The 12,304-nt window shown below is 40.5% G+C and overlaps 1 protein-coding gene across 1 annotated transcript in view; it reads right to left on the bottom strand.

The window, feature by feature from the left end:
• Window positions 1-5,166: 5,166 nt before the first annotated feature.
• The window catches only part of ARHGEF9 (Cdc42 guanine nucleotide exchange factor 9), a 205,757-nt gene continuing 198,619 nt past the window's right edge, over window positions 5,167-12,304 (bottom strand). Inside the window, exon 10 of the mRNA XM_060001611.1 lies at window positions 5,167-5,919. Within this exon, the coding sequence (XP_059857594.1) occupies window positions 5,855-5,919 (65 nt within the window). The 3' untranslated portion in view covers window positions 5,167-5,854. The remainder of the gene's footprint in view (window positions 5,920-12,304) is intronic.

The raw sequence follows: 12,304 nt of genomic DNA, 5'->3' as shown, positions 1-12,304 counted from the left end.
ATGTGATTCTAATCTTTTACATTTATAGTTGAAGTGTTGTTTTTCCTGTAGCTTCCTTCAGGATTTTTCTTTATCTTTGATTTTCTGTAATTTCAAAATGGTATGGCTCAGTGCAGTTTTGTGGCATTTATCTTAATTTGTGTCCTCTGAGCTTCCTGAGTCTGTAATTTGTTGTCTGATATTAAGGAATTTTTCATTCATTATTGTTTCAAATATTTCTTTTCTTTCTTTCTTTCTTCTCTTTCTGATATTCCCATTACACGAATGTTACATTTTTTTTTTTTTTTTTAGTTTTCCCATAGTCCTAAATGTTCTTTTCTTTTCAGTCTTTGTTCTCTTTGCTTTTCAGTTTTTGAGGATTCTATTGCATTATTTTCCACCTCAGAGATCCTTTATTCAGTTGTATCCAGTCTACTAGTGAGCTCATCAAAGCCATTCTTCATTTTGTTTGTAGTGTTTTATTTATTTATTTTTAAACTCTAGCATGTCTGTTTTGGTTCTGTCGTAGGATTTTCATCTCTTTGCTTACATTTACTATCTACTCTTACATGCAGTATACTTTACCACTAGAGCACTGAGCATATTTATCATTGTTGTTTTAAATTCCCAGACTAATTCCAACATTCCTGCTATGACCTGTCCTGATGCTTTTGCGTGTGTGTTTGCAGGGGAGAAATGTTTGCCTTGGTACATCTTATAATTTTTTCCTTAATAGCCAGACTTGTACTGGGTAAAAAGAACTGGGTAAAATGTAAATAGGCCTTTAGTAAAGTGGTGTAAGGTGTGGGGGTAGGGAAAGTATTCTGTAGTCCTAAAATTACATATTAGTTTTTTAGTGAGCCTATGCCTATGCTTTTAGACTGTTAAATTCACAAATGTTTCTCAGGTTTTTTACTTCCCCTTAGTTGAGTGAGAATGGCTTAGAATGGACTGGAATTGGGTATTTTCCTTATTTCATGTGGAAAGCTAGATTCAGCTATAGTTGGGTATTTCCCTTCTCCCAGATCAGTTAAGTTCTGATAATACCCCAGCAGGTTAGATTCTCATTAACTAATTTGCTCTGGTGGCAGGCTTTTTTTTAGAAGAACAGATTGTTCTGGCATATTTCAAAATGATTCATTTTTCCTGTCCCCTACTATAAGCAAGATTATATTTTTCTCCAATATTTACTGTTAGAACTTTGTTGAGTTACTGGAGTTAAATCTCACAGTATTGTAAAGGACCCCGTCTGATTTTGTCCCAATTGAGTTTTCAATTTCAGAGTTGTCCACACTGAGCTTCCAGCGATTCATCAATTACAGTTCAGGTAATTGGTTCCCAAGTGGATTCTGCTCATGAGTCTCTGCTCAGGCAAATCATGACTCCCTGTATGTGCCTCCAGTCTTGGGTACAAGCAGCTTGCCCAGTGCTCTCCCATTCTAATAGATCCAAGAAGAGTTGTTGATTTTTCAGTCTGTTCAGCTTTTTACTTGTTGATAGGATAGAGTGGTGATCTCTAAGCTACTTATATGAGGAACTGGGACCAGAAGTTTGATATTTTGACTCCCTCCCAGCTTTTTTGATGTATTACAAATAAAATTTGTACAGATCAAGATGGTGACATAGTTTCCCTCATGGGAAGACCAACTAGCAACTATCCATCGAAAAGGCACAAGAGTGAAAATCCTGGAACCCAGGGGTGAGGCTGAGGAAACCCCAGGACCACAGAGACTGAGAAGGACTGCTTTGGAAGGGTAAGAGGGGTGGCTACACTCTGACCACATCACCTCCCCCAAACCCCAGGCCAGCACAGAAACATACCAAGAGGGCTCTACTGAGCCTATGGGTTTCTCCAGTGGGAAATAAAGAGCCCAAAGTGGACATAGAGCTTTCCCAGCATTGTGGGTCACTTCCTAGGAGGCCCACTCATGTCTAACCTCATGGGGTGGCAGTAAAATTTTCAGGGCTTGACCACTGTAGATAAGACTGTGACAGAGAAGTGAGTGGAGCTTACAGCAACCACCCTTCACATGTTGGCAGCTATGTCCCATGGATGCTGCTGGTTCCACAGTCAGGTCTGCATTTGGTAGGTCTGTTACCAAGGGTGTTTAAGGGTTTGGCTTCCACTGGGTCCCTTATTGTTCTCCTGGTGGGTCTCTAGGTGGGCAGGCCTTCCTTAGGACTACAGTAGAGCATGGCTAGAGGTGGGTCACAGGACTACTTCAGGAATGACAGTCAGTCCAAGGTCAGAGGCATGTGTTACCAGGGGCACAGAAGAACATCTATTCTCATGGGTCCCTTGGAAGAAGGGGCTGATGGCAGGCTCATGGAAAAGCAGACTGGAGCCAAGTCTACAGGAGGACAGAGAATTTCACATTTGCAATGACCCATTGTTTTTCCACCTCTGCACTTGTTGAGGGGGCCAAAAGTCACCCAGAGCAGCGCTCAACTTTAACATTCACATGAATCTCCTGAGTGACTTGTTAATATGCAGGTTCTGATTCAGTAGGTCTTGAGATGATCCTTGAGATTCTGCATTTCTAACAATCTTCCAGATGACATTGTTGCTGCTGGTCCACAGATCACCCTTTTATTAACAAGATTCTAGGACAATGGCCTTGGACCCTGACCCTGATATTTAGAGGCTTCTCTACTAAATGCACCAAGGAGGTCCTCAGTAGCTACAACATGGAGGTGACTGCAGCAACCACTCATTATTCACCCAATGGGGCATTAGCACACCAACAGCCTTATAGCCCCTTATTGTGCCTAGATCCTGTTGGAATTTGAGAGAAAGGTGAGTTCTGTAGGGCAGATCAGTCTAACCATTTTCCAGGAAGGTCTCACTTCACCCACATTGGTTTCCCCATATCTCAGCTTTGTATGATTTGTCCATCAATCCAATCCCATATGCCTACTGTCTTCCAAAAAATCCTCAAACTTCCTGGTTTGTTCTTTGTACCCTTCCTTGTTGTCCAGCACTGCTATAGACTATTTTAAATTTTACACTGTTTTTGTCATTTCAGTGAGATCTGTGAAGGGTAGGAGAGAAGAATGTATGGGATCAGTTTGTCATCTCAGAGCAGAAGTCCTACTTTTGATTTCATAGTAATTGAAGTCTCTTCTCCCACCTACTATTTGAGGCCTGATTTGTTCCAATAGAAAAAACAATGTGGCTAGTTCCCGTTCTGAGCCATTTTCAGGAAAACAACAACAACAAAAAAAACAAAAAACCTGAGAGCAGATACAAATGGAGAAGGTTATAGGAGAAAGCCACTTCCCTTCATAAAAATCAACTCAGAATCTTTAATTGCAGGCCTTGGCAGGGAAATGGCTGCTTATGAAGTGGCCCAAATCTACCCACCCCGTTTTACTTTACTTCCAGGGCATGTTTATTTCAATTTCCATTGTCATCACCATACCTGACCCCAGGGTGACATTGATTCTCCTTGGACACTCTGATCCAAGTGTAGACAAATTCCTATGCCTTGGTTTCCTCAGTAAGTAGTAGTATCAATAGCAATAACAGTAATTATGACAACAGTTTCTCTTCTTTACCTTTCTTATATGCCAGGTACTGTGCTAGGAACTTGAGATGAATTTTCTAATTACTTCCTCTTAGTTATCCTGGAAGGTAGCTAAGGTTATTATCTCCATTTTGATGAAACTAAGGTACCATGAGGTTAAGTAGCCTACTCAGGTAGCAACTCGCACAGCCAGAGTTAGAACCCAGGTCTCTGTGAGCCCAGAGTCACAAACTTAATCATTTTGCTAAACTGAATATTAAAATATCCCAGCTCACCTGTATGTAAATATATTACCATTAGCTCCTGGATTCCCACTTGACGGGCTGACATCCTCCCCAGTGACTGAGGCCAGCCAAAGCCTCTACCTCCAGGAATAGAGGATCTGTGACTCTAAGAGAAATAGTGGAAAGACCCCATTTGCCAAATGGATTCAACTCAAATACTAGACATACCTGATAAAAATGTATCAGCCTAAAAAATATAGACATGATGTGGGACTTTGTGGATGACAATCCTCTATTTTACATTCAATCAGCAGATTTATATTCTTCATTATTCTTAAAAGTCCATCTTTTGCTTCCAAACAAGTAAAAAGCATATTAAAGAAACCCAAAGTTCACAGGTTACTAACTCAGCACTCAATCTGTTGTGTTCACTGTTTTGTAAATTAACCATGACACTAAAATCTCTCTATGCACTGGTTGAATCACTTTTAATTAATATGACAGCAGTAGGTTCTTCAGAAAAACAATACCTCCACTTATCAAAATGTGGTATTCTTCCAAAGGAAGTGAATATCATGTTCAAGGCATCTGTTCTCTTCACAAAACAAAACATTTTGAGGGAGCTGTTTTTCCCATAGTGACAACATGAAGATTTGAATAACTTCATCAGAGCAGGACTTCTCCTGATCAGCTAACCTAAAACCACTCAGAGAAGGCCGTGATGAATTTTCACAATGGATCCACTTTTCCAGATATTTGAGTTTGCTTTGTGTGAACAATCAGAGCCTCTGAGGTGAATGCATAGATCACATGAACCAGTAAACGGACTTTGCAACGTGAATGCTATTCCCACACTGAAAAACTTAGCAGTTTTTGTTTTTGTTTTTTTCTTGTGGAGTTTTGGTAGGAAATGAGATGAAGTAACTATAATAGGAAAAAATTCATGATATATAACTGCCATATTTTTTGACAGAAATCTGCCAAATATTCTTTACCTTAAAAGGACACTATAAAATGCCATAATCATTTTTTAAATTGACTTAATTAGAAAAGACCAAATGTATATACAAAGGATAATGCATGGATCCATCAATTTGTTTTCTGACGCCTGCTGGCAAGGAAGACAACAGAGGGTTGATGGAGAGAAGGCTGGAAGCCAGGCAGAGGAAAGAGGAAGGTCACTGTCATTTATTTGAGAAAATTCTTTCATATAGGCATGGGGTTGGGGGCAGTGGAACAAGGGTTTCTCCTTGAGGCAAATTTGGAGAGCTGTGTTGTGGAATTCTTCAATAGCATAGGAGGAGGAAAGTGTTGCATTAAGGCCACCTTCTTTTTATCTGTAACAGCTTTATTGTGATATAATTCACATAACATAAATTTCAAACTTTAAAAAGTATACAATTCAGTGCTTTTAGTATATTCACAGAATTATGTAATCACTAACACAATCAATTTTAGATAATTTTTATTACCCCAAAGGAAATCCATTAGCAGTCACTCCCGTCTACTTCCCAGCCCTTGGCAGCCAGTAATTCACTTTCTGTCTCTATGGATTTGCTTATTTTTGATATTTCATATAAATGGAACCATAAAAAAGCCTTTTGAGTTTGGCTTCTTTCACATAGCATAATGTTTCATCCATTGTAGTATCAGTATCATATCAGTATTTCATTTCTTTTTATGGTTGAATAATATTCTGTTATAGAGATATAACACATTTTATCTATCCATCACTTGATGGACATTTGGTTATTTCCACCTTTGGCAATTATGAATAAAGCTTCTATGAACATTTATGTACAAGGTTTTGTGTAGACAAGTTTTCATTTCTTTTGGGTATATCGCTAGGAATGGAATTGGTGTTGATATGGTAACTGCATGTCAAACTTTTTGAGAAACTGTAAGGCCCCACTTTTAACAATTTGAGTGTTTACTATGTCTTAGGCATTGTGGTATTTTCCATGTTAGCTGTAAACTGATTTACTCCTTATAACACTTGTGCAAAGTAATTACTAACTACTCTTATTCCCATATGACAGGTGAGGAAAATGAGGCTCAGAGAGGGGATGCCATCTGTTTATGATCCCACAGCTAGGAAGTGGATGATGGAGCTGGGATTCGAACTCAGGCAGTTTGGCTCCAGAGTTTTTGGAGGAGGACATGGCCAGACAGAAATAAAAATTCTTGCTCTGAAAAAAAATGATGATTTCAGATTAGCATATTTGTTTTATAGCAGAGGTTTGGAATTTGGCTTTCACTGACTAATCTTTTTAGTTTAACCAAGTGGTTAAAAGTGCAAACCCTACAGCCAGATGGCTTGGGCTTGAGTCCAAACTCTGTCACTCACTACTTGTATGACTTTGGACAATTTACTTAACCAATATGTGCCTCAGTTACCTCATATGCAAAATAGTTAAATAATGGTATTTTTCTTATAGGGCTACTGTGAGGATTAAATTGATTTAATACATGTAATGCACTTAGAATAGGGCTTGTGTATATGGTAAGTGCTCAGTAAATATTAATGAAATATGGACAAGCATTTCCAAACTTTTTTGATCCTGTACCCCATCAGTAAAACATTTCTGAGCACAACTTCCCAATATAGGTGTATTTATTATAAGCATGTGCTACTGACAGTCCATTTTAATTATTGGGACAGATTAAGTTCCTTCTGATTTTTTAAATAATAGAGAAGTTTTAATATTTTCTTCTGTATTCCTCATGGATGATCTTGTGTCCTTTACTCTGACCATGTACCCTGTCCCAGATGGAGTACCCAGGTCTGGAGTGAGAGAAGAACTGACTTATCCCAGGTTTTTAAATATTGCTATGATACAGGGTTTCTGGACCTGTGTCTCTACGTATGTGGGTAGGGGAAGGGATAGGAGCAAGCAAGATGAAGAAGGAACTTCTAAGGGTTACAAGAATGAGCTCTTTCTATTAGGGGTTTCCTCTGGGAGAAGGGGAGTGTCTGGTTACCTATAAAACAATGAGAGGTTTCCATTTTATAGACAAGTACACCCTACCAGGTAAACGGAATGACCTCAATCTCTCTCTGGGCAGGTATAAAATTCAGGTGAGTACTTGCTGTGTTGGGCTCCTTTTAGTCCTCAGAACTGAGGACAGCAGAAGAGGCCAGAAAGGCTCCCTGTCTCAGCTATGTTGGGCTTCTGGTCTCAGTGAGCACAGAGGACATGCTGAACCCAGAAAGAACAGAGTGAAACTTTCAAGATTCCTCTAGACCATTCTGCCTCTCCTTTCAGGGAAAAGGGAGCTGGACAGGGATTTAGCAGAATTTGAGTCACCCCCCTCCTTCAGTTTAGAGAAGAGGAAACTATGATCCTGGAAAACCTCCTTCACTCTTTCCCTTCTCTGAACCTCACAGTGATTTAGTGTAATAATAATAATAATAATAACAGCCTTCATTTTACTGAGCTACTACTGTTGTAGTTGCTTTACATGTATTAACTTATTTTATCATCATAACAAATTCCTATGAGCAACAGACATGCTTTTGGCCTCAAGTGAAATCAAACTTATCTAACTGTAATCTAATTCAATTGGCGTTTCTTTTCTTCACATAATAATCCAGAGGTAGGTGGTTGCTGAATATTTCTGTAATTTACTAATGTCATCAGGGACCCAGTCTCTTATCTTTTTTTGCTACCATCCTTAGTATGTATAGATCTTTAGCCTCATGCTTGTTACTTCATGGTCACAGATGGCCACCCTATCTCAAGGTATCACATCTGCATTCAAAATAGGGAAAAGAAAAGAGGTGTTGGTGCCAGCTGTATTTCATCCCTTTATCAGGAGACAAAAGATTTATCAGAAACCAGCCCCCTATCAGCAGACTTTCGCTAACATTTCCTTAGTTAGGTGTTGGTCACATGGTTACCTTTTGCTGCAGGAGAGGCTGGAAAAATATTTAACTGAGCACATTGTTGCCTCAAAATTGGGGTTTGAGTTGCAAGTAAGAAAGGATAAATGGATACTAGAAAGGTAATCAACAATTTTCAGTAATATATAAGTACTATTAGAATCCCTATTTTACAGATAGGGAAACTAAGGCATGGAGTAGTTAAGTAACTACCCAAGGTCACACAGCCAATTAACAGTAGAGCTATGATTTGAACGCAGGCAGTCTGGCTCCATACCAGTGTTTCTGGAACATTCTTTGTGACAACCTACCTTTAATATTGACAAGCTACCTTTAATATTTAATACCTTTAATATTGCATCCCAGTATACATACCTTTCAAATTCAAAACACTACATACATTTTCTATCTACAATATTCTATTCTATTTTCTATTCTATTCTATTCTATTCTATTCTATTCTATTCCATTTCATTCTATTATTTCATTTTTTAAAATGCTGGTCATGTTCAACTAAACTGATTTCTTGACCTGCAATTTGAAAATAATTTTACTGCATTGCTCTTCCAAAACCACCATTTCCCTAATGGGATTTCTGGGGTACCAAGAAAAACTTCCTGGTGCTATGTCACTTTCTCAAGTCCTGCCTGAAATGCCACTATTTCTTTTTTCCCCTAGATATTTGCCTCTTATTGAGTCTGATCCAAGAAGGGGATGTTTTGAGGGTTCCTGTTTTATACAGCCAGACACAATTCCGAAATCATAAAATCACCAATGCTTCAGTGAGAATGGTAGCACTTCACATGATACACAGTGAGCACTAATTCATGTGTATTAGCTGAATCTCCCCAAGAAGCATATCCCCTGATACAAGGGGATTAGGGAAGTGATGCAGGGAGGTGAAAGCAGGAAATATGGGGTGTGTTATTAAACCAGCTGCTACAGTGGGCAACTGAAGCTTAATCCCTGGGGAAACTCTGGGGAAAAGTGTCAAATAAAATTTTCAATTATCATCCCTGAGGAGCAAGGGAACCAGGACATTTATACCCTTCCCCCATCAGTCATTGGTTAAGGGCTATTCCCAGTTCCCAGGTACTTCTGGCCTGCTATATTCTGGACAAAGTGGGTTCTATCAGCCTGAGGGACGCCTTCCAACAAAGACACAGGTTCTGGATATTGAAAGTTAGGTTGGTGTGTAAGGAAATGGTAAGGGAGATAGATGGAACAGCAACAGCATCTGCTACAACATGTTAGCTTGCATCCTTATCAATATTATCCTCAGTTCTCATATATATTCAACAGTTCTTGAGTGTTTGGTCTATTGCCATGTTGCTGCAGTAATGGATGACATGGTGTTGTAAGAACCTCAGGTGGGGCAAGTCTGAGTTTTAAGCCCAGCTCATGTGCTGTGACCCTGATCAGTAAAATAGGGAAAATATTTATACCTACCCCTTAGGATTATGGTGAGAACCTATCACAAAGCTTAGCATATTAGCAAGTGCTCCATAAGTGCTAGCTAGTATTTATTAATAATAAAAAGGATTTTCAGTTGATCATGTTGTTTAACCTATGAAATGGGGACAGTACATATACCTATAGGTATGGGGCTGGAAATAAATGTGGACTGCCTTAGCTAAGGCTGAACAGGAGACAGAGGGTATGGAATCTGGTGACCAGGAAGCTGGACAGCTAGGAGGTGTCTCGTTGAAGCTATACTTGTGGTTGGTTTGCTACCAGAGCTTGGAAGTTCCCATCTCTCTCCCCAGGAATACACACTTACAAAGGAATTTGTACTTATGATTTACCACTCCATAAGCACCATGCAGATAGGAATACTATCTAATTTGTTCACCTCAAGCATGCAAGTAAATATTTGTTGGATTAATAAACAAATGGGGCTTCCCTGGTGGCGCAGTGGTTGAGAGTCCGCCTGCCGATGCAGGGGACATGGGTTCGTGCCCTGGTCCGGGAAGATCCCACATGCCGTGGAGCGGCTGGGCCCGTGAGCCATGGCGGCTGAGCCTGCTCGTCCGGAGCCTGTGCTCCGCAACGGGAGAGGCCACAACCGTGAGAGGCCCACGTACCGCAAAATAAATAAATAAATTAAAAAATAAACAAATGAATACAAAGTCATATACAGAGACTCTGACCTTATCTACCAGGATTTTAGTTGTGCTATTCCCTCCACTTTGGCATACCCTCGATTCCTCTTCCCAGTCCCTGCCCCGTGCCTTTTCCACATGTGTGTAGTAAAAACTTTATCCTAGCCCAAAGACAGGTCTGACCTTTGCCCTCAGCTTCTGGGAAGTAATCTCTTAGCCCTTGAAATGTCATGTCTGATAGGAGTATTTTTGTTTGCCTGGGGGCCTTGGGTCAACTAATAGTCTAACAATGTTATTTAGGATGGGGTTTTGGGCCACATCAACAATGTGATTTAGAGTGGGGGCTCTGAGTTACCTGGTATCAGCTCATCTTCTGAGAAGACTGGAGATGGGGATCAGCCAGAGGGGCAGTGATGGAGCCCCAACAAAATCTTTAGAAGCTTGGGTGTGCTTTCCTGGTTGGCAATACTCCATGAATATTGTCACATATTTATGCTGAAAAGTAACATTGTCCTGACTCCACAGGGATAGGAAAACTGAAGCTCCCTGTTTGGTACTTTCTTATACTCTGCTCTGTGAGCCTTTCTGGTGGATTATCGAAGCTAAGGGTGTTATTTGGGACTCCTGGACTTTCAGTTGGTGTCAGAAGGGAGGGTTGTCTTGTGTGAACTGTTTCCCTTAACTTCACAGTTGCTCAAACGTTAACATGGTAGAAATTTCCCTGTCTTCTGAGACTTAGTTCAAACATTTCCTTCTTTGGTAGAGATTTCTAATGTTCATCCATATCTAGTTCTCCTGCTCTTCTGAGTTCATAGGACTTTTAGTTTTCTGTTCCCTTGAAGTTGGATGAAGCCATGTGATCAGTTCTGGCTAGAGAATTTACCTGTAAGTGAGAAACAATCTAGGGCTCTCTTTCCAGCTGTGATGATTATGGAAATATGTCTTGAGATGGAGTTGTAGTAAGGCAGAAGCAGCCCAGATTGTGTACTATCACATAGGTGATAGCTGCCCCAGAGAGTCACCTGGACTCACAGCAGGATTTGTATGAGCAAGAAATAAGTTCTTGTATGTTAAAGCCATTAAGATTTGGGGAAAAATCTGTTACTGCAGCACAACTAAACTTATCCTGATTGCAAAGATCTTCCTCAATCACAATTAACCACTCCATTTTTTGAGTGCTTCCAGGCCCACATCCATCCTTGTTATGGTCCATGCTTATATGTTCTCACTAAATTCTGAGTGACTGTAGATATTTTATTTTAGTCATCTTGGTATTTCTTGTGTACCTGGCCCAGATTACATATTCAGGATATGCAAGTTGAATCTAATTCAGCTGGTTGGCAGCATGGCTGTTGTGGAGATGGACATAAACCTGCCTAAACAATCTGCCTTAAATGATGTACTGGTGAGCTAAACAGAAGTAATAGAGGCTTCTGAAGAACACAGGAACACTCTATGGCCATGTACCATTCCTTTCTTCCTCTTCCCCAACTATATGAGAAAACAGTGTCCATGTGACACTCATGGCCTACTGGAGAAGGAAGTCACAGTTCAAGAGAGAAATGGGAGAGATGGAATCAGAATAGAGTGCTTCCAGGGAACATGAATTTTACCTCCCAACACCCCCTCTAACTGTGTTGCAAACCCAGATGGTCTAATCTACCTATGGTCAGGCTGAACTGTTGCCCTGCAGGTGGTTGGACTTGGTGGAATGCTGAGGTCTCATTTTGTTATCTTGGGCCTGGTAGGTAAAGGCCTGGGCAAGCAAGATTTACCTCACCAGTCCTGTATCCTATTCAGGACAGAAGTCTCTGGGAGCCAGGGGTAAGAAGGTCATCATAAATAAGGAAATCCCAAAGGGTCTAAAAGTTAAGTGGGTCAAGCAGCAGAGTGGTGGTCTCTGTGACTGAAACACTGAAGTAAGCCAAAGCCCACAGCAGAGACCTTAGGCCTCCTCCCCCTTGCTCTTGGTACTAGAGACAAAAGGACCTATGGCTGTAGTCACCTGTTGGAAGCCTAGGTTAGAAAACTTAAGATACAGGGCTCTCAAGGAGATTATAGAGAGTGATACATTCATGTGCTAGTATCAACCTATTCCATATTCTTGCTTCCAACCCCCCTCAACCCATGCTGCACCCAGGAACTCTCTGATAGTAGGCAACTCTGAGATCAATTTGAAGGGGGTTGGGAGATGGGTGAAGAATAAGTATTTTATTAAGGTCAGTGTTTATTTCTTCTGGAGAAAGGCAGGTTAAGTAGTATCAGAACATACAAACTATTGTGTCTCTAATGGGCAGCATAAGATACCACATGGGAGCCTTGTGGGCAGCAAGGAGCATGTATGTGCAGGAGACACCATGATGAAAGAAACAGTAAGGTCACTCCATCCACTTTGGGGGATGGATAAAGAATATGTCTACCTCTGAGGAGACAGGACTGGAAGCATTAGGAAAGAACTGGAGGTGGGGGATTCCTAAGTGATATGGATTCTGGTTAGGTCCCAAAAGCAGCTTTTAAGCTCATGTGAGAGTACACAGGGCAGGTGCTGGACTTACAGCTGCAAGGAAAAGGAGCAAGGTCAGGAATGGG

The sequence above is a fragment of the Delphinus delphis genome, chromosome X (genome assembly GCF_949987515.2).
Source record: "Delphinus delphis chromosome X, mDelDel1.2, whole genome shotgun sequence".
Lineage (NCBI taxonomy): Eukaryota > Metazoa > Chordata > Mammalia > Artiodactyla > Delphinidae > Delphinus > Delphinus delphis.
This window is presented reverse-complemented; position numbering and strand designations above follow the sequence as displayed.